Source organism: Peromyscus leucopus, chromosome 5 (genome assembly GCF_004664715.2).
Source record: "Peromyscus leucopus breed LL Stock chromosome 5, UCI_PerLeu_2.1, whole genome shotgun sequence".
Lineage (NCBI taxonomy): Eukaryota > Metazoa > Chordata > Mammalia > Rodentia > Cricetidae > Peromyscus > Peromyscus leucopus.
In genome coordinates, this window is record NC_051067.1 from 109,016,458 (window position 1) to 109,039,230 (window position 22,773).

At 41.0% G+C, this 22,773-nt stretch overlaps 1 protein-coding gene across 1 annotated transcript in view; it reads left to right on the top strand.

Moving 5' to 3' along the window:
* Nucleotides 1–20,775, top strand: part of LOC114706723 (cytochrome b5 type B) — a 38,795-nt gene extending 18,020 nt beyond the window's left edge. The window contains 5 exon segments of the mRNA XM_028889211.2: nt 5,491–5,563; nt 5,566–5,618; nt 6,039–6,068; nt 15,168–15,196; nt 19,928–20,775. Of these exon segments, the coding sequence (XP_028745044.1) occupies nt 5,491–5,563; nt 5,566–5,618; nt 6,039–6,068; nt 15,168–15,196; nt 19,928–20,018 (276 nt within the window). The 3' untranslated portion in view covers nt 20,019–20,775.
* The last annotated feature ends 1,998 nt before the right edge of the window (nt 20,776–22,773 follow it).

Here is a 22,773-nt window from a genome sequence, read left to right on the forward strand (position 1 = left end):
CCTGAGATTTATAGGCATGTACCCATTATGCTGGGCTTGGCTTGTTTTATTTTTTTTCTTCTCCTCCTCCTCCTCTTCTTTTTTTTTTTTTTTGGGGTGTGTGTGTGTGTGTGTGTGTGTGTGTGTGTGTGTGTGTGTGTGTGAGAGAGAGAGAGAGAGAGAGAGAGAGAGAGAGAGAGAGAGAGAGAGAGAGATATAGGATCTCACTATGTAGCCCTGACTGTCCTGGAACTCATTATGTAGACAAGACTGGCCTCAAACTCATAGAGATCCTCCTGCTTCTGCTTCTCCAGTGCTGGGATTAAAGTCATATGCCACTACACTTGGCTTCTTTCTTTTTCTTTCCATTTATTTATTATTTAAAATAATAAAAAATAATTTTTTCATTTTACATACCAACCACTGTTCCCCTTCCCTCACCTTCTCCTGTCCCCCTCCCTCCCTTCTTTACTTTTTTTTAATGATTTGTTTTTATTTTATGTGTGTAAGTGTTTTACTTGCATGTATGTCTGTGTTTCACATTTGTGCCTGGAGCCTATGGAGTCCAGAAGAGGGCATTGGATTCCTTGGAGCTGAAATTACAGACAGTTGTGAGCTGCCATGTAGAGCACCTGAATTGAACCCAGGTCCTCTACAAGAGCAACAAGTGCTCTTAACTGCTGAGCCACCTCTCCAGCCTCTTGGTTTGTTTCTTTTTTGGGGAAGGGGTTTTGAGACAGGGTTTCTCTGTAGTTTTGGTGCCTGTCCTGGATCTCACTCTGTAGACCAGGCTGGCTTCCAACTCAGAGATCGCCTGCCTCTGCCTCCTGAGTGCTGGATTAAAAGAGTGTGCCACTGCTGCCTGGCTTTGGTTTGTTTTGTAATGAGAAGATGGTTTGGTTTACTTTGTAGAGTGAGAAGTTATTTATTCATGGTTACATCTACTTAAAATTTTACTTATTTTTATTACTATTATTATTGTTGTGTTTGTGTGAATATGGGCATGCCTTTGCCATGGTACATCCGTGGAGGCCAGGGGACAGTTTTAGGGAGTTGGTTTACTGTTCACCGAGAGCTCTAGGCATTAAACTCAGTTTTTCAGGTTTGCACATCAGGTGCTTTGCTGGATAAGTCATCCTACTGGACCTACATCTACTTCTTGACAGAATGTCACCCTGTCACTTCTCTGGGACACTTCATCCAGGTATAATATCCCTGGGCAACTCATATCTGTGTGTCTGCCAGACGGGGCCTTTGCTGTCCTTTTACAACATTGTATAAAACATCTTAACTAGAACAACTTGGTCTTCAGTTCCACTGAGTGATATACTTACTGTATGTCAGCTTTGATTTTTCTGTTGATTTGATATATTCTTTTATTTATTTATTTATTTTGTTTTTTTTGAGACAGGGTTTCTCTGTGTAGCTTTGGAGCCTGTCCTGGAACTCACTCTGTAGACCAGGCTGGCCTTGAACTCACAGAGATCCACCTGGCTCTGCCTCCCGAATACTGGGATTAAAGGCGTGTGCAATCATGCCTGGCTGATTTGATATATTCTTTTAAAAATTTTTTAAAATTTTATTTATGTGTGTGGGTGTTTGCATGCATGTATGTCTGTATACCATGTGTGTCCTTGGTGCCTGAACAGGCCAGAAGAGGGCCTCCTCTTCGGATCTCCTGGAACTGGAATTACACAGTTGTGAGCCCCCAGATGGGTGCTGGGGACAGAATCTGGGCCCTCTATTTGAGCAGCTCATGCTTTTAACTGCTGAGCCATCTTTCCAGCCCCAATTTAATAAATTCTTAACTCTGAGGCAAGAACCTTTGTAATATAACTTCTCTTTGATTCTAAAAGCACTCGAAAATCTATCTATCTATCTATCTATCTATCTATCTATCTATCTATCTATCTATCTATCTATCTATCTAGTAGAGTCATTCATTTTCTCTAGACAGTATTCAAAGATCTAGGTATGCTGAGTCTGTCTTGGCACTAGGTATTCATGCTGAAAAAAATTGTTGTGAATAGAATTCTGACTCTGTTCTTCATATCAGTTGAAATGAACAGGGAAATTTCATTTGTTCATCTGTTAATGCATTTTTAGTAACGAAAATTATGAACTTTGTAAAGAAAATGATTAAAATACCAACACAAATATATTTATCCACAAAAATAGTTTATTATGCTTAAAGTTAGAACTGACTGCACATACTACTTAGTTATAATTGATAATGCTTTTCCAAAGGTTTGCCTCTTTCTGCTTATTAATTCTAGTGTTAACAGAAGAAAAAAGTTAAAACATTTTTATGTATCTTTGGGTGTGATGTGGGTGGGTATGTTTGCGTGTGGTGTTTGTGTGTGTGTGTGTGTATACATGTGTGTAGAGGCTGAGGGTGACATCAAGGGTCTTCTTCCCTCAGTTGAATTCAGAGCTCACTGCTAGTCTAGTTAGCACAGCTGTCTCCTGTGATCCCTTACCTCTGCCTTCCCAGCTCTGGAATTACAGGCAGGCTGCCAGGTCCACCTGGTGTTTACTTGACTTCCAGTTTTCACTTATGTGGAATAAGCAGTTTATCCACTGAGCCATCTCTCAGCCTTAAGACATTTTATTTTTATTTTTTCTGAAGCCAGGCACTTTTAGTCCCAGCACTTGGGAGGCAGAGGCAGGTGGCTTTCTGTGAGTTCCAGGACTACCTAGAAAGTTCCTGGACATTCAGGGCTGCATAGTGAGACCCTGCCTCATCGCCCCTCCCCTCCAAACAGGTATTTTTTCATATGATAGTATTTTTTTGTTGTTGTTTCTTTTATATGTTAGTGTTTTGCCTTCATGTATGTGTGTGTACCACAGATGTATTTGGTGCTTGCAGAGGTCAGAAGGTATCAGATCCCCTGTAACGAGTTACAGATGGTTGTGAATCACCATGTGGCTGCTGAGAACTGAACCTGGATCCTCTGCAAGAGCAACAAGGGCACTTAACCACTGAGCCCCTCTAAACATGTTTAATTTGACTTTTTCCTTGTGAATTACCAGCCACACACTCATCATTTCCTGTTTTCTAGTATCAAGGCTCAGAAAAGAATGGTCCTGCTGCGTGTCCCAGGCTTGTACAGCTTCTGTTTTATTCAGAGAAACTCCATTTTTTCAAACAGTAGTTACCAGGTTAAGGGCAACTTGTTTTTAATCATATTTTATTTCTTTTCCTAAAAATTGTTTGTTTTTGAGATTGTATTTTAATCACAACATTAAAATCCTCTCATATATTCCTCCCTGCTCTCCTTCCAATTTGTGGCCTCTTTTTTCATCAGTTGTTATTGCAGGCATTTATGTATTTGTAGATACATATATATTCCTAAAAACAACCTGTCTAGTGTGTATAATTTTACCTGTATGTTTGTATGTGTGTATGTTTGTTTGTTTGTTTGTTTGTTTTCAGGCCTGACCATTTGACACTGAACTACCAATTGGGGCGTACTTCCCTGGGAAGAATTACCTCTCTTCCCAGCTTTACTCAGTTGTAAGGGCAGCTCTTAAGTCCTCATAGGGATCCACCTCTGGGTGCTGGGGATTAAAGGTGTGTGCCACCATGGCTTTTCATTTGAATACAGGTCTGACAGAGTAGCCCCAGCTGGCTTGAGCTTAGGATGTTCTCCTCAACCTCTTGTGATGATAGGATTATTGGCCTCTGCCGTCAGGCCTGGCATATCTTCTTACTGTGAAAGCCTGTTTGTTGGGATATGCCATAGGGGAAAACATCTTCCCAAGTTTTGACATAGAGCAAATTGGAATGCAGTTCCCTATGCAGTGATTTCATTTTATCTCCAGATGAAACAGCTGAATGGTTTCAGATGAAACAGGTGAATGGCACTCTTACTCATGCATTAAAATAGCTTAGATGCTGGGCTCTCCTGGGTGGAGACCTTTGAGGAGACCAAGATAGAAGCTGTTCTGACCCTCAGGGAGCTGGCCAGTAAGTGCCTGTGACTGGCAGGCAACTTTGAGAGGTTTTGTATTTCTCTTGAATTAATCTTTAAAACAATACTGCTTAAGTGTTTGTTATAAAAAGCAACTAATTAAAAACACTAGTATTTCAGGAATACAGGTTTGGATGTATTAAATAATGAAAATTCCAAATTTGCTAATAAGTACATGTCTGCTGAGTATTGGAAGTCCAGTATTAGTTTAGAAAATACAGTTTTGGAATAGGTAATACTTAGGTTAAAAAACAAACAAACAAACAAAAAAGTTTTAAAAGACATGGACATGGTGTTTACCTTGTGCAGCCACCAGAGTCCCTTTGGCATTTCCAGGTATCTATCTACTTTTTGTCTGTTTTGAGACAGGGCCTCTCTGCAGCCCTGGAATGCCCTGGAACTCACTGTGTAGGCCAGGCTGGACTGGAATTCAGAGATCCTACCTGCTTCTGCCTCCCAGATGCTGGGATAGAAAGTGTGCATCATTTTTCCTGGCAGGTGCCAAGTTTTTAAAAATTTATTAGTTTGTGTGTATGTACACATGGGTGTGCAAGCTGCCCCAAAGCATGTGTGGAGGGAAGTCAGAGGACACCTTTGGAAGTTGGTTCTCTTCATAGGTTCCAGGGATCAAAATCAGGTTGTCAGGCTTTCTCCTACTGAGCCATCTCCCCAGTGCCAAGTGTTTGTAGCCCATCCTGTGTAATGGCAGTAGCTGTCAAGATAAGTACTGTCACTATTCTGTTTACAAGTATGGATGCAACGCTATCTCAGTTTCTTTGTAACTTATAATTGTAGAATGTACTTCCCCTGCCCTACCTACTTACTTATTCTTTTTTTTTTTTTTTTCCCCACTCAAAAGCAGTTTTAAACATACAGAGAAGTTGCAAGAATAACCATTCAGGAAGCTGAGGCAGGGGGAATTCATGCACATGCACACACATACACAAGAGAAAAGTTTTTTGTTTTTGTTTTTTTTTTTAAAAAAAGAGAGAAATAGAATGGGCAAGGGACAATACTCAGCTGGGAGAGAGTGCTTGCCTGGCATGAGTGAGACCCTGGGTTCAATCCTCTTCCCTGTCTGGCTGTAGTGGCTTCCTGCAATCCCGGGAAACAGGGAGAGCTGCTCTTTAAGGTCATCCTGGGCTATATATTGAGTTCCAGGTCAACCAAACTACATGAGGCCCCATCTGAACAAAGGAGTTGGGATGAAGGAGGAGGAAGAGGAAGAAAAAAGAAAAATGTAAAAAACAGAATAAAGAATTCCAGAAATTCTGGAGTTCCCACTTGTGGTTGTCATTGTTGTTGTTTTTGTTGCAGTTTTAATGTTGACAAAGAAAATCAATTATTACCCACACTGTGCATTTGGGGCCAGACTATTGTAGAAAACGGTGCTGTGTGCGTTCTTCCTGACGCGCCTCACAGGCGGCACACAGTTTGTTCCATTAACTGGAGAAGGGGAGGGGAGAAGGGGGTGGAAAGAAAAAAGGAGTTTGCTTTTCAGAGAGCGCTCTATTTAGCAAATGCCATTTCCTTCTAGCATCCTGGTGGGGAAGAGGTTCTGCTGGAACAAGCTGGTGCTGATGCAACGGAAAGCTTTGAAGATGTTGGCCATTCCCTGATGCCAGGGAAATGCTAAAGCAGTACTACATTGGTGATGTCCATCCGGTAAGAACTGTCGTATAACTCAGTCTCTTATGCAGAGAAAAACTACTGGACAGCCACACAGGATGAGAGAATGAATTATTTAGAGTAGAAAATTCATTCAGCCTAGCCTCAAGCCTGGTTTTCTCCAGAATCATCAAGCTACACAGGAAAAGCCAAGGGAACTAACTGGTTTTTGTCTTCTATTGACTGGTTTTTGTAATTACTAACACCTGTTCCTGAGATAGCGGTTTGGTTATTAACTATGGACTTGTAAGTCCTGTGCTTATAGCCTTCTAATAGGGGATCCTGATATACTAAAGGGTGGGTGGAGCTGGGCCCCTTCTTCAGACCCTGAAATCTCTGAAGAATAGGAACTAACACATCGCTGGAGTTCATTTAGATCCATCTTTAACATTGTTCTCTCTCTCTTTTTTTAAACAGAGTGACCTTAAACCCAAAGGTAGTAACAAGGTAAGAAGTCATTACTTTGTCTTATGAGTGTGAAGTATTTCTTCCTTTCTCTTTATTAAAAAAAAAAATTTATTTATTTATTTATTTATTTATTTATTGAGACAGGGTTTCTCTGTATAGCTTTGGAGCCTGTCCTGGAAGTCACTCTGTAGACCAGGCTGGTCTCGAACTCACAGAGATCCGCCTGCCTCTGCCTTCCTAGTGCTGGGATTAAAGGCGTGCACCACCGCCGCCCGGTGAGACTCCAAAGTATATTTATTGTAGTTTTGAAAGAAATTAGGTTATGGGTTTAGTTTGGGAGAAAATCTTATTCTTACTTATATAAAACATGATAAATGCTCTGATTAAATTGTTTTCTGCAAGATATCTTCTATATCTATAAACTAGAGGCCTTTCTTTCTGTCCCTATTTCCCCAATTTAATTTTTTAATTCTGTATGCTCAAATTGTCCCATGCCCTTCCCAGTTTGCTCACTGATGCAGCCAAAACAAAAGATGCAGTATTGAGTATTTGAAAACCTTAATGTACTTTGCCTTCTGTACCAAGAAGAAAGCTTAGAAACCTTTTCTGCTTCCCACAAGCAGGGTGGTGTCATTGCCCATGTTTTCTTCACTTTCCTGTGACTTCTGTCCTTTAGAAGGTTATTACGCTGCCCTCTGACCTCCAGGGAGAGCAGTCAAGGTGTTCCCTAGCTCCTGGTGCACACAATAGAGACTCCCTCATTCCTCCTTCTAGATTCTCATTCTTCATTGAGCTAGGAAATGATGAACAGGTTTGGCACAGCAATTTGAACTGGCCTTGGCACAAGAATTCTTTCAATTCAAGAGATTGCTTGCTTGGCAGTGTCTGCCTTCTGTTGCTCTGGAATCCAGATGTTTTTATAAATTAACCCTTCTGTCTTGCTCCTATGCTACTCTGAACTGTTAAATTACAAAGGCAGATGAAATGCTCTGAAACATTTGTAAGCACTGGTGGTTGCCTTTGTCCTTCCCTCCTCAAGCCTTACCCATTCTTCTCTCCTTTTGGGACATTAGGGTAAAATTTGAGCTAATTGTGGCCTCAATTGAACATGTTCAGAAAGTGCCACTCTCAGTTCATTTCATTCAAAGGATACTATAATTTTTTAGAAGAAACACACCTTGAATTTAGCAATCATAAAAACACTCTTTTTTTTTTTGAAAAAGGGATTCTCTGTGTAGCTTTGGACCCTGTCCTGGATCTTGTTCTGTAGACCAGACTGGCCTCAGACTCACAGAGATCTGCCTGGTTCTGCCTCCTGAGTGCTGGTGTTAAAGGTCTGTGCCACCACCCAGTGAAAGCACTCTTTATGTTAAAAAGTAGAAACATATTTTGTAGTTACTGTGTCTAGAAATCTATCAATTGTTTCTTGTTGCTAGTTTTCTTTCTTGGTAATAATAATAATAATAATAATAATAATAATAATAATAATAATAAAAAACCTGGAGGCCATTAGGAACCTTTGTGGGGAGTGGACAGCAGTGTTCCAGAAATTCTGTTGCTTACATCAACCTAAATTGGGATCCCCTGGAATGAACATGAAAATACAAATCAAGTGTTCATTTCCTGGTCTTTGATTATTCCTGTTCAGAATCGGTGCAGTTGCTGGATTTGTATTTTGACTAGCCTAGGTGATAGGAAGGAAGCCAAGCGCCACACTTTCTGCTGAACGCTGTGCCTGTCATTGCTTTTGAAAAGAGATTGATTAGCTGACATCAAACTGATAGGCCTTGGAGTTTTTGTTGTTGTTGTTCCATGCAAGAAGTATAGAAAAAGCCTCTGCAGGCGGTGGTGACGTACAACTTTAATCCCAGCACTCGGGAGGCAGAGCCAGGTTGATCTCTGTGAGTTCGAGGCCAGCCTGGTCTATAGAGTGAGATCCAGGACAGACTCCAAAGCTACATAGAGAAACCCTGTCTCAAAAAAACAAAACAAAACAAAACAAAAAAAAAAAACAAAAAAAAAAAAAAAAAAAAGAAAGAAAAGAAAAGAAAAGAAAAGAAAGAAAAAAGAAGCAGCCTCCTCGGCTTGCCAAGTGTTCTGATAATTTAGAACTACAGCTGTAGTGTCGCCCCATCCTAGGTTAGGGAGGGATGGAAAGCTGGGCTTTCAAGCCTGTGTTTCTACAGCTCCTTGTTCCCAGGGGATCTGTCTCCATTAGGATGATTCTGGTTGTTTGTTTCCAGTCAGGCTGTCTTTTACTCTTCAGACAAATTACGAAAAGAAAGCCTTTTGGAAAAATTTCAAGACTACCTACCAGGTTTTCATAGAATTATATTCCAAACTGATTTTCTTTTCCAGGAAGAAATTCTTGATCCCTCAGTTTATTTCTGTGCTTGATGTTACCAAAAAGGCTGAGAAGCAATCTGGTTTCTCACAGGTTGAAACTTCTGTCCTAGGATATAGTATCTCTTTCCTTCACTTTTTTTATCTCTGGTTTAACATTCACCGTCAAGAAGTGGGAGGAAAGCTCATTTTATTAATTAGTTTCTTTTCTTGTGACTCAGGGTTTCTGAATCTGTAAGAAATGATTTTTTAAGCCTCGTTAAGCAGAGCCTTCAGCTTTATAGGGTGGGGTTTAGTTGACTTCCTCCTTTTCCTTCTGTGGATCACTTCTCTCCACCTTCATGGAGCCGCTGCGCTCTTCCCGTGGAGTGGGGGAGCAAGCCAGAACCAGACACAGCACTGTCTCTGATTGCGAGTGTGAGTCGGTTTCCAGTCCCACGTCTTCTCGTTTGCTTGTTCGTCAAGGTCTGTCATATCTGCTAAGGACGACCTTGACCTTCTGACCCTCCTGCCTTCCCTTCCGGAGTCACTATGCCAGTCTTTGCTTCCCAATTCTTTTAGAAGCCGCTTTTCATGTTACTTTTACTAAGGCACAGGTAAATAAGTGGTTATGGTCACTATTGTTTATTTGTAGATTCATAATACCCTCGTTGATAGCCTAGATATACTACGTTATAAAATTTTTAAAGATTTGTAATTTATAAATCTGACAACAGATATCACAGTTTTATTTGTTTTTTTTTTTTTAAAGAATTTTCTTTTTTCTTTTTCTTTTTTTTTTTTTAGATTTATTATTTATTTATTATGTATGCAGCATGTATGACTGCAGGCCAGAAGAGGGCACCAGATCTCATTACAGATGGTTTTGAGCCACCATGTGGTTGCTGGGAATTGAACTCAGGACCTCTGGAAGAGCAGTCAGTGCTCTTAACCTCTGAGCCATCTCTCCAGCCCTCGTTTTTTGTTTTTGAGATCTGGAACTCAAAGAGATCTGACTGCCTCTGCCTCCCTAGTTGTGAGATAAAAGGTGTGCCATGATGCCTGGATTTAGTCAGTAATAACTATTTAGAATTAAAAAACATTTGGTGGTGGTGCACACCTTTAATCCCAGCACCAGGGGGCAGAGGCAGGTGGATCTCTGTGAGTTTAAGGACAGCCTGGTCTACAAACTGAGTTCCAGGACAGTCAGGGCTACGCAGAGAAATCCTGTCTGGAAAAACAAACAAACAAACAAACAAAACAAACAGACAAAATTTGTCCTTTGGGATATGGTGATGCCAAAGGTCACATGGTGAGGTTCTTGTCTTCAAAAATACAAAATAAAAAAGAGGATACTTTGTCTTGATAGTTGGGGTGAAGAGTCAGTACTTCAAAACCTCCTTAGCCACGCGGCAGGTGTGGCTGCAGGAGCGCCTGTTTCAGAAAAGCTCTTTACTGTTCCGTAGGGACAAGGAGTAACTGCTGTGATCAAGGGCTTCTCCTGGGCTATGACACTGCTCCCTGTAGTTTGTCAGACATCTACGGTCCTTGGAAATTGAGTGTAATATGTCATGGCCAGTCACTCTTGAAAAACAAAATACAGTTGTTTTCTGAGCAGTGCCAGAGATCAATGCCTTCTATGAAGTTCTAGAAACAAAATGAGGTATGAGAAGAGCCAGGCAATGTCCTTTCATACTTTCCAAATAGAATTGGTGGGTCACATTTTTCCCCTTAGAGGTCCAAATAAGGGCGATACCTTGGGAGGGCTTTTTCTTGAGACAGAGTCTCATGTTGCCTGGGATGGTCTCAAACTCACCATATAGCAGATGATGACCTTGAATTTGTCATCCTCTTCACCACCTCCTAAGTTCTGGGATCATTTGTGTGGGCCACCACATCTTGTTACTATGGTATTGATCAAACCCAGGGCTTCATACGCGGTAGGCAGTCACTCTACCAGCTGAACTGTGCCCCAGCCTTTTTCTAGTGATGTGCTATGTGTACTGTCGCAGCGGGCTCTTTTTTTTTTTTTTTTTTTTCTCAGTATGGATCCTATAGTGAGTTCTTAAGAGAATCTAGAAATTTGTATTAGGGAGTGTTTTTGTTTATAAATTTTGTCATGTCAACAGAGAAGCGTTTTTATGTACAACTAGGCTGACTACAGGGACATATACTTGGTGAAGCAGTAACTATTGAACTGTATTTTCATCTAGAAAAGTTGTTTGGGACTGAAGAGGTGGCTGAGCAGTTAAGAGTGCATGCTGCTCTTTCAGAGGACTGAAGTTCAGTTCTCAGTATCCACATTAGGTGGATTAACAGCCTAAGGGGCCCTATACCCTCTTTTACCCTCACATACATGCTCACACATAGACATAATGTACTTGTAATCACCAGTAATAACAACGTTTTTTATTGAAAAAGAAATGACTTTCAGTAAAAGCATGAAGTATGCTAAAACTTCTCAAGAAGGCTGTCCCCAAGATTATATACTACACAACCTTATGTAATTGGGTCTATAAAATATTTAAATCATAAGTCTTCTGTCCTCTAACTTTTTAAATGGTAATATGCACCTAATAATAAATTCAAGCTGGGCGGTGGTGACCACACCTTTAATCCGAGCACTCAGGAGGCAGAGCCAGGAGGATCTCTGTAGGTTCGAGGCCAGCCTGGTCTACAGAGTGGGATCCAGGACAGGCACAGAGAAACCCTGTCTGGAAAAAACAAAAGAAAAAGAAAAAGAAAACATTAGAGAATACACACTTAAGGAATGTTGTAAACTTCATCACCAGAACATAAAGATAGCAAAGAAAGAGCCAAATTTATGATTTTGAAGCATTAAAATAGAGATAGGGTATCATCAGCTAATCACAGATTATACTTAGGCTTTCAGAAGTATAAATACAGATGCATAACATGTATAAGGAGCTTGTGATTCATTCCTAAACTGTATTTGCTATTCAAAGAGGATTCCAAGTATTTAAAACTTAAGCCTCAACACATCTTCAGTAAACCTAACAGTAGTTCCCTAGCTTTTTACTTGCTCACTATAGCATTTCTGTGGCCACTGACTTAAGAAAAACAAGTCAGGAACTTCTTATTTAAAACAATACTGGAAAAGACTCTCCCAGAATTATACCATGGCCCCTATATCACAATGTACTACTATATAAATTTTATTTTTGTTTGTTTTTTGTTTCCAAAACAAGTTTTCTCTGTGTAGCCCTAGTGTCCTGGAACTCATTCTGTAGAACAGACCAGCCTCAAACTCAGAAATCCACCTGCCTCTGCCCTCCTCCACTGACCCCAACATCCTTGTCCATGACTGCAGACAGACATTTCTTCTCATTTTCACAGTGTTTATTGAGGAAATATCTGGGAAAACATTCTTTTGTGGAACTAGTGAAAGAGCAAAAATGGGCTGTGGTAGTAGTGCTCCTTCAGTCTCTCTAGACATGAGAGAGCGCTGTTTCTTCTGCTGCTGATCTTAAAGGTCTTGCTAAAATGCCTTGGCTCAGAAAATTGTGCTGGAGTAATGATTTTAGAATTTAAGTTCATCTGAATTTTCACTCTACAAACAATGAAGCTGAGTTAGCCCTGAGCTAGAAATACTATGTATGGTTCAGTTTGGGCAGATTTATAAAGAGTCTGTTTGGGACTGGAGAAATGGCACAGTGGTTAGAGCACTATCTGTTCTTTCAGAGGACTGGGGTTCAGTTCCCAGAACCAGTGTGGCAGCTTACAACTGTCTGGAAATTCTCGTTTGAGAGGATCCAACTCTGTCTTCTGATTTCCATGGGCATTGCACCCATGTCGTGTACATACATATATGCAGGCACACACTCATACACATAAAATAAACAAGAAACCATCACAGAAGTTTACTTGGTGTGCTAGTTTTTTTTTTTTTTGTTTTGTTTTTTTTGTTTGTTGGTTGATTGGTTGGTTGGTTGGTTAGTTGGCTTTTTGAGACAGGATTTCTCTATGGAACAGTCCTGGCTATCCTGGAACTTACTCTGTAGACCAGTCTGGCCTTGAACTCAGAGATCTACCTCCTCTGCCTCTGCCTCCCAAGTGCTGAGATTAAAGGGGTGCACCACCACTACCTGGCCTGTGCTGGATAGTTTTATGTCAAGTTGGCACAAGCTAAAGTCATCTGAGAGGAGGGAACCTCAATTAGGAAAATACCCCCATAGGATGTAGGGCATTTTCTTAATAGGTGATTGATGGGCCCAGCCCATTGTGGGTGGTGCCATCCCTGGGCTGGTGGTCCTGGGTTCTCTATGTAAGCAGGCTGAGTAAGCCATGAGGAGCAAGCCAGGAGCAAGCCAGTAAGCAGCATTCCTCCATGGCTACTGCATCAGCTCCTGCCTCTAGTTCCTGCCCTGTGTGATTGCTGCCTTCATTGCTTTTGATGATGAACTCTTATATGGAATTGTGAGTGAAGTAAACCCCTTCCTCTTCACGTTGCTTTTGGTCATGGTGTTTCATCACCACAATAGTAACCTTAACCAAAACACTTGAGCATAAAATACTTCCTTTTACCCTACAAATCCCATCTTTAATATTATTGTTCATAAAAATATACTTATTTTACTTATTGATTTTATGAGGAATTAAACCCATAATACCTTGTGCTTTAGGACTGAGTTTTGTTTTAAATTTTGTGTGTTGTATTTGTGTATGTTTTGTGGATATGTGCACGTAGGTACGTGAGCTCAGGTCCTCATGCAGCAGGCAGTTTACTGACTAAGCCATAGCCTCAGTGCAGGAACCAGTTTTATTTGAGCAGGCAGTTTGTTTTGTTCTGTTTTTGAGACAGGGTCTCGAATAGCCCATACTGGCCCTGGGCTCTTAATCCTCCTGCCTCTACCTCCCAAGTGCTGTAATTACAGGTGTGCCATCATGCTCAGCCAAGCAGTTAATTTTTATTATTAATAATATTGGGCTAAAATAGCTGGGCAGTGGTGGCACACACCTTTAATCCCAGCACTTGGGAGGCAGAGGCAAGCGGATCTCTGAGTTTGAGGCCAGGCTGGGCTACAGAGTGAGTTCCAGGAAAGGCGCCAAAGCTACACGGAGAAACCCTATCTGAAAAAACCAATATACATACATATATATATAAAGTAATAGCAGAATCAGATTTTGTTTTGCAAGTATATTCCTTGAAAAATAAAGAAGCATGCATATTGCTGATGTGGTAAGGCTTCTGCTGGAAGAACTTAGGATTTGATCTGTCTGATCTTTCATAACTGAAATCTTAGTTTCCATATGAAAGGTAGAGAGCACTAACATCTGGGTATGGACTTACCAGCCAGATGTGCCTGAATACCAAAAGAATAAACTAAATTTATCTGTAGGCTGTAGGAGTTTCACTTAAGTGTAATTAGACTCAGCAGAGTTTTGATATGGATGGAAGTAAGGGTTGTGGGAAGTGTGTGAGAAGGCAAGAAAGTTATTTTATTTTTTTCTTCTTAGTTTTATAAAATTGAGGAAGAATTGAACAACAAAAGCAAAACTAAACTAAACTTAGGTGGCTTCTTTCCAAACTGGCTGGAGGACTTGGCTGTTAATAGCTGTGTCTTATGTATCTCTTTTAATATTTCTGACTAAAAAGGAGGGCCACAACTGAGCCTTTACTCTGTTGTCAGGGGCCTGAAGAAAATGGATGATTTCTATTTCCATTCCTCCAGTGTTGTCGGCAAGTTTTTCTTTTCTTTTTTTCTCCCTTCCAGGAGTGGATTGTTCTTAAAGCAGGGGTATTTTAATGGTATTTAGTTATTAAACATGACATTTTATATTATTTCTTGTTTGTTAGAAATGATTACTATCTCAGCACATTATAGGCTTAGCGCTATCTATATTCTTTCTCCCTTCTTATAATTTCGTCCAGGGCTCACTGTGGTTAGCACATATTCAGAACTTTGGTTGTAAAAAGAGTATAAAAGGTTTGAAATGTAGAGGTTCCCTCTCTGTTTTCAGGATTGAAGTATGTGTTAATCTGTATGACCGTGCTTTTAGTTCATTCATGTACAAATGCACTATACAACAATAATTGCAATCAATTTTATAACAATTTGATCACTATGAAAAGGAACCATGGCCAGGTAGTGGTGCACGCCTTTAATCCCAGCACTCCGAAGGCAGAGCCAGGTGGATCTCTGTGAGTTTGAGGCCAGCCTGGTCTACAGAGTGAGTTCCAGGACAGGCACTAAAACTACACAGAGAAACCTTGTCTCAAAAAACAAAACAAAACAAAACAAAACAGAAAAGGAACCATGGACTTACTACCAGCCATATTCCATTTACCTCCCAGTGCCTCTTGTCCAGCCTAAGGCAACTGCTGACCTCCTGTTTCAACTCATTGTCCATATAAATGGACTTATATAATAGATGGCCTTTTGTGTCTGCCCCTTATCACTTAGCATAGCATAATGGCTGTTCCTGGAACTCGCTCTGTAGACCAGGCTGGCCTTGAACTCACGGATATCCACCTGCCTCTGCCTCCTAAGTGCTGATATTAAAGGTGTGTAGCACCATCACCCAGCCATTTCAATAGACTTTTATCAATGATATTTTTACATGTAAAAAGCTTAGGTCATTTCTATGTTCTCTGTAGTAATTATTCACTAACAAATACCAATGTATTATTAGAAATAGAAGATTTTAAGTTTTCCTATTACCTAGAGGCTATAGGCATCAAATGTGTGAAGGAAATTCTGTTATTATCTACAGTTTATCTAGATATCCAAGAAGACTTACATGCACTGTACTAATGTTCTCTTTCTGTTATTTTTGAACATGTGACTTCTTCAGGATCCTTCAAAGAGCAGTACGTGCAAAAGGTTAGTATCTTCCCATGAAGTTCCTTACACTCTACATAATGTTTGGCAAGAGCTTCTTTTTAATGTAAGTTTGGGGCTGAGGAGATGGCTCAGCAGCGAAGAGCACTGGCTGTTTTTCTAGAGGACCTGGGTTTGAGTCCCAGCACCTACATGGTGGCTCACAACCTTCTCTAACTCCAGCTCAGGGAGTGGGGTGGGATCTGATGCCCTCTTCTGGCCTCTGGACATTAGGCATGCACATTATACAGACAGATATGTAGGCAAAATATCTATATGCATAAAATTTAAAAAGAAAAACCAAAGCAAAGAATTTCTATGCAGATACAGGCAGCAGTAGTTCATTTTGGGGAGGGAAGGATATTAAGTATTTTAAAAATAGGATGTGAAGTTGGGAGGGAGGCAGGGTGGAAACTCTGAGCAGTGGTCCTCCATCTCCTAACACTGCGACCCTCTAGTACAGCTCCTCATGCTGTGGTGACCACACCATACAGTTATTTTTTATTTTTTACTTTTGGTTTTGTGAGACAGGGTTTCTCTGTAGCTTTGGAGCCTGTCCTACTAGCTCTGTAGCCCAGGCTGGCCTCAAACTCACAGAGATCCTCCTGAGTGCTGGGATTACAGGCGTGCGTCACCACCGCCCGGCTTCCATACAGTTATTTTTGTTGCTACTTCATAACTGTAATTTTCCTGCTGTTGTGAAACATAATGTAAATATCTGTCTTCTGATGTAAGTGACCCCTGTGAAAGGGTCATTCAACCCCCAAAGGGGTTGCAACTGACAGTGGAGAACCATTGCCCTTGAGATTTGGAAGGGATAGTAGTGGAAGGACATCACCAAAATATAACATATGAATGTAGGAAATTTTCAAAGATCAATCTTGTTTTTAAAAGAATTATTATACAAAATACATAAAGAATCTTGCAAATAAAGTTTTAAAAATATCCCAATAGAATATGCAAAAAGATTTGCATTTAAATACTTTACTCGGAGTTGGGGATTTATCTCAGTGGTAGAGCACTTGCCTAGCAAGCATAAGGCCCTGGGTTCAGTCCTCAGCTCCCCCCCAATAAGTGAATAAATAAATACTTTACACAAATAGAGGCATGTGGGAAAAGGTTTGGTGTCATATCACTAAAATCTATTTCACACCTAGTATGTGGGCAAAAACTAGAGTTCCTACACACAAGAAGACTTGCTTATTAGGAAGGGAGTTACCAAGACTCTTAATCCATCTTCTGGGAGCATTCGCTTTGAGAACATTTTGGCAGTGTCTAGTAAATAACTTTTGACCTAACAGCTCCATTTCTACGGAAGCTACAATAGAAACATGTCACAAATCAGAGCACAGTGTGCCTGCTGTATAGTCCCAGCTACTGGGAGGATTGTTTGACCCAGGAGTTTTGAGACCAACCTTGGCAACATAGGTACACGGAAATAGATACGTGAATATTTATAGCTGGGGCTGGAGAGATGGCTCAATGGTAAAGAGCATTGTCTGCACTTGGAGAGGACCCAGGTTTGGTTCCAGCACCCTCATGGCAGTTCACTATCAGCTCTATAACTCCAGTACTGGGGGATCTGACACCTTCCCAAGAAAGGGGACGGGGCCCAGAACCAGGGCAAGAAAGGGGAAGGGTCTCCCAACCCGAGCACAAAAGCTGAGGGTATACAAAACCAGGGCAAAAAAGCAGAAGGAACCCCAAACGAAGGCAAGAAGATGTTTGACTTTGAGAGTGCCAGGAACTCATGTGGTGCACATACATGTAATCAGTCAAAACACCCATACACATAAACTAAATCAATTATAAAAAATTTAAAAAAGTCAGGTGTGGTGACACACACCTTTAATCCCGGAGTTTGAGAGGAGAGGCAGGTGGATGTTTATCAATTCAAGATTAGCCTGGTCTACATAGTGAACTCCAGGCCAGCCAAGGCTGTAGAGTGAGACTCTATCAAAAAAAAAAAAAAAAAAAAAAGATATTTATAACATTACTCAAGACATTCAAACACTGGAAAAACTTCAAATATCTATTGAATGAGTAATAAAATGAACTCTAATATAGTCATATGATAAAATAATACTGAATGATAAAAATTAACAAATCACAATTATTTACAGTAACCTGGATGAATCTCCAGGAAAAAAATGCTGTCTCTGGCACAAAATTATTATTGGTGCTCAGTCTCTTTGAGTCCAGTGGAAATGCAATTCTTGTTTGTCTTCACACTTAAACAGTAGCAAAAGTGATGTGAGACTGGGTGGCAACTCTTCCCTTTGTACTGGAGAATTTCCCTTCAGTGTTTTCTTGGGGGTCCTCTCTCTGGACTGTAGTCTTCGGTGGTCGCTCTTCAGAAAGCCTCAGTTACTTAAGGGTTCCCGTGTTCCACAGTCTCTGCTGTGCGTGCTGTCTTGGCTTTTAAGCAGCGCCGCCTGCCTGCCTGCCTGCCTGCCGGTCTCACCTGGGGAGTGACTTGCCACTGTACTTCCGGGTGCACTCTGCTAGATGTGTTGAGGCAAAGAGAATAATTTCTGTTCACAATCTCAGCTGGCTTTATTTGTTTGGAACTTTTTTATACCAAGATTGGATATGTCTTAAATAGAGGGGCAGCCAAATCATTTGGGTCACAAAGAGCCTCACAGCTTAAGCCTGGCAGAGCTAATAAGCCCTAGTAAAGAATTGTTTTAAGGGGGCTGGAAAGATGACTCAGCAGTTAAGAGCACTTGCTACTCTCCTAGAGGACCTAGGCTCAGTTCTCTGTACCCACATGGCAGCTCACAACCGTCTGTAACTCCAGTTCCAGAGGATCTGACACTTTCTGGTCTCCTCAGGCACAGGGCATGCAGCTGTATAGAGACTTACATACAAACCAAACACCCATACACCACACACACACACACACACACACACACACACACACACACACACACACAGAGAGAATTGTTTTAAGGAGAGGTGTCTGCTCTGAAACTCCTAAGGGAAGTCACCTGCAGTACCTCTCATGGCATTGCTACTTGCTTAACATCTTTTAGAACAACCTGTGCACTCTTTGTCTCTCCTCAGTACTGTCCAAAATTAAAACTAGACATTGAGGGTTAGAGATGGCTCAGTAGTTAAGAGCACTTGCTGCTCTTGTAGCACATGGAGGCTCGCAACCATCCACAACTCCAGTTCCAGGGAGATCTGATGCCCTCTTCTGACCTCTGAGGGTACCACAAACTCACATGGTGCATATACATTCATACAGGCAAAACACTCACAGATATAAAATAAATAATAAATCTTAAAAAAACGAACAAACAAATAAAATTAGACATCGAGAGCCGGGCTACCAGACTCCCATTACCAGCTTCTTACTTGGGATGCAATAATAGGATAGATAATATTAATATCTATATGGGGTCTGGCCCCTAGTACCATACACATAAAAATTAATATTGCAATGTAATAATTTGTAAAAAAAAAAAAATCACAAAGGCAAATTTTAATATCTATAACCCCATAACCCAGAAATAACCAGTATGTCTTGATAGAAACACCTATGAAGGTATTTATATATATCTAGTTGTTGTTTTTTTTTTTAAACACCAGAGCAACTGTGAACTTTTTTTCTAATATTTGTGTGTATCTGCATGCATGTGTGTGCATGGGAATGCAGATTTCATCCTCAGGAACACTGTCTCCGAGACTTGGCCTCTCATTGTCCTAGAGCTCACTAGTTAGGCTACACTGGCACATACCAGGGATCTGCCCATCTTTATCTCCCCAGCACTGAACTTTCAAGCATAGGCACTGTTCCCTGAAGTTTTATTTGAGTTCTGGGGATCACACTCAAGTCCTTAACTTACTGTCTCCTGCTCCTCAAACTCTTGATCTTCCTGCCTCTGAACCCAAATGCTGGGATTATGGTGTGTGTGTGTGTGTGTGTGTGTGTGTGTGTGTGTGTGTGTGTGTGTTTCTTTTTTTGTTCTGTTTTTCTGTTTGACAGCATCTTGATACATAGCTGGGGTTGGACTGGCATTTATAGTGTAGCCCAGGCTAGCCTTTAAGTTGCAGCAATTCTCCTGCCTCAACTTCCAGAGTGCTGGGTTTGCAGGCATGTACCACTGTGTATCTGTTTTGATAGCATACTATGCATTCTCTTCTTGTGTTCTGGTGCTAGTGCTCAAACCCAGGGCCTTCTGCATGGTAGGCAAGCATCTATCACTGAGCTACAGCCTTGGTTTTTGTTGTTGTTGTTGTTTGTTTTTGTTTTTGAGTGGGGTGTCACTCTGTGGCCTTGAACTCTCAGAGATTTACTTGCTTTTGTCTCCAGAGTGCTGGGGTTAAATGGGTACACGACCTCTCCCTGCAAGTTAAGTCTTTTTTAGTTTTTACATCCTTTTTAAAAGGAAGGCTTTAGGGCCCTGCAAGATGGCTCAACAAGTAAAGACACCTGCCGAGCTGAGGTTCCCATGTGGCAGGAGAGAGCCATTCCCACATGTTGCCCTCTGCGCTCCACATGCACATCACACCATGCCTGAGCACATCTGTGCACAGGCACAGATAAATGGAGAGTTGTGGTTTCTGTTTGTTTTCCTTTCAAATACTGCGTGGTAAAAGTTTAAGAGAAAATCGGAGTAAATCAAATCAAGATTCCTGTCTCATGAGTTTTAAAACATAGGTGCTGAAAAACATTCTGTTATTTGGATAAAATAATCTTAACTTCATTGCTTTTTCTTCCTGCTCTAGTTGCTGGGCATATTGGATTCTCCCCGTCGTGGGCGCTATTCTTGTAGGTTTCCTGTATCGTCACTTCACGAGCGACAGCAAATCCTCCTGAGGAGACCGTGCTGATGTGTGGGAGCGCATGCTCCAGGGAGTGAGAAGTAGAGACTGACTTTGGAGGCTGCAGCAATGCTTCCTCCTTGAATCCTGCCAGTTCCCCCACTTGAAGCCAAGATGGTTGACCAGATGTCTATCCTCCTTCAATCTAGGACCAGGGTCCTTCGCCAGCCAGAGCCTGATGCCCAGAGCAGCTACTCACATTGTGTCCTTGCCAGGGTTTCTTCTCACTGGCTTCTACTTGTTCCCTTCATTTCAAGAGTTAATACTGATGATTAGAGTTCCTATGTTGTATTGACATGGCCTTTGGGGACAAGATATGATTTCTGATACTTTGAATTTGCATTAGATATATTTAAGGGGACAGTACTCTAGTTTTGAATCTTTTCCTGTTTTTCTTTTAAGTAAATTTATTTTTTTTAATTCTGATTTAATTTTGTCATTATCATAAGGGGTTTAATTCATGAAGTTAAGATGTGTCTCTCTTAGTTAAAACATAGCTGCCAATCATCTTATTTATGATTATTAAAAGTAAGGGGCCTGAAAGATAGATCTTAGGGTAAAAGCAATTGACACAAAGCCTGATGACCTGAGTTTCATTCCCTGGACCCACATGGTAAAAGGAGAGAATCAATTCCCAAAAGTTGTTTTCTGACCTCTACATGGATGCTGTGGCCCTAGTGTACATGCACAGGTACACACTTTTAGACGTAACACACACAGGCACAGGCCAAGCACACATTAAACAAATGTAATTTAAAAAAAATATATACAAAAAATAATAATAAAAATTAAAAAAACAAAAGGACTATGTGGTTTTCTCCCTCCCAGATAGTGTAGGTGATGGCACCTCCCGTCCCTCAGTCCAGACCCTTTCTTCCCAAGAGTACTTTATAAAACTCTGCATCCCTTTGTTTCTTAGGTATAGAAAAGCTGAAGAAAGGGACCAGTGAGTTAAGGTGAATTCAGAATAATCTCTTTTAAAAAGGGAACAAAACACCGCTTACAGGACAGTAGTTTAAAGAAGCGAGCGACTTGCTCTCTCTGCCCGACACCAGTTTCTGATAGTCTTCCACCCTGGCTGTCTTTACTGGGGAAAGATGAGTGTTACCCTGGAGCTTCCCTAAAGCCTGGGATTATGTCTGTGGGGCTTCACGGAAGGCTCTTGCTGCTTTTCTGTTTACCCATGAACAAAGTTTTGATTCCATGTTTTACCAAAGTAAGAGACTCAAGTTTGGCCTTATCTCGGTAAAATAACTAACATATAAATGTCTTTGTCGGGGCATGCCGCTTCAGATCGGGAAACCTTGCCAAGAGACTTCTGTTCTAGTCTGTGGTTTACCTCCATGGCTCCAACTTGGTGATCTTGTTCTACTTTTCTTTTGAGGATTATTATGATAAGTCTGGAAGCTTCCCCCCCCCCTTGGATATGAATTTCATTGGAAAAGTAGTTAATCGTTTAAAATTACTGTTTCTCATTGGCCCAGGCATTTTCCTGGCATCTTTGACTTCATTCTTTTCCCTGTGGCGGTACCTGACAGTTTTCCAGCTGTTTTTTACCCATTAGCTATGATTTTCCAGCACATCCTTTGTTCATTACCAGTCTGCTTCTGAGCTGTTGTCACATCCAGCAGGAAGCCATTCAATTCTAGAAGGACCAGAGATGCTGGGAAGTGTCTCCTGCCTCCCTTCCAGCTTGCCAGGGGCTTGACAGGACAGGAAACTGCACATTAAACCAGTCTGCCATGCAAACTATTTAAGAAAAAGTTCAGCCCAGGACTTCTATCCTATGATTTAGCAGTTGAATGAATTCAGAATTCATCCAACTAACATTAGCCTTTTCCTTACATACTTGGATATGATATTTTAGAGTAACTTCTAGATGACTTTTATATATCAGGGATACAGACTTGAACTTTCTCTTTAGAGATGGCTGTGATATGATAGATTGAATAAGAGTCGTCATTCTATAACAAGTGGCGTGACTGAGTACGCCTCCACTTAAAGGTGAGGAAGGCTTTGTGCACTGAGGCCTGGAGTCCACTTCTGTGCTAGCCAGGCTACATGGAAAGAACAGAGGCACACGGAGGTACAAGAAGGGAATGTTCAAGCTGACACTAAGCCTGAAGATCACTTGGATCAGTTGTGAATATGTTGGCAATCGGCTTTACATCCCATTGAAAATTTTCTGGTTATAGGAAATGTTAAGAACTGTTTTTGGCTGGGCAGTGGTAGCACACGCCTTTAATCCCAGCACTTGTGAGGCAGAGGCAGGAGGATCTGTGAGTTCAAGGCCAACTTAGTCTACAGAGCAAGTTCCAGGACAGCCAGAACTATATAGAGAGACCTTGTCTCAACACCCCCCACAAAAATGAACTGTATTTTTTAAGTAAAATATTGGTGTTTTGATATTTCTATGGTAAACATCAATACAAAAATTGTGTTTTTCTGCTTCACATCTATGTCCTTTCCCTGCTTTTATCTGAGCTTGTTTCTTTTACTGAGAGCCAGAAGGAAAAGATTTTCATACTTTTGTCTTTGCCATTTATGAAATCCATCTAATACCCAGGGCTTCTTTTGAACCACTGATAATGTGATGTCATTTTATATTATAAAAAGTTGCTTTTTTTTTTTTTCTTTTTGGCCAGGCATGGTGGTGCATGACTTTATTCCCAGAGCTTGGAGGCAGAGGCAGACAGTTCTTGAGTTTTAGGCCAGCCTGGTCTACGTAGCAAGCTTCAGGCCAGCCAAAG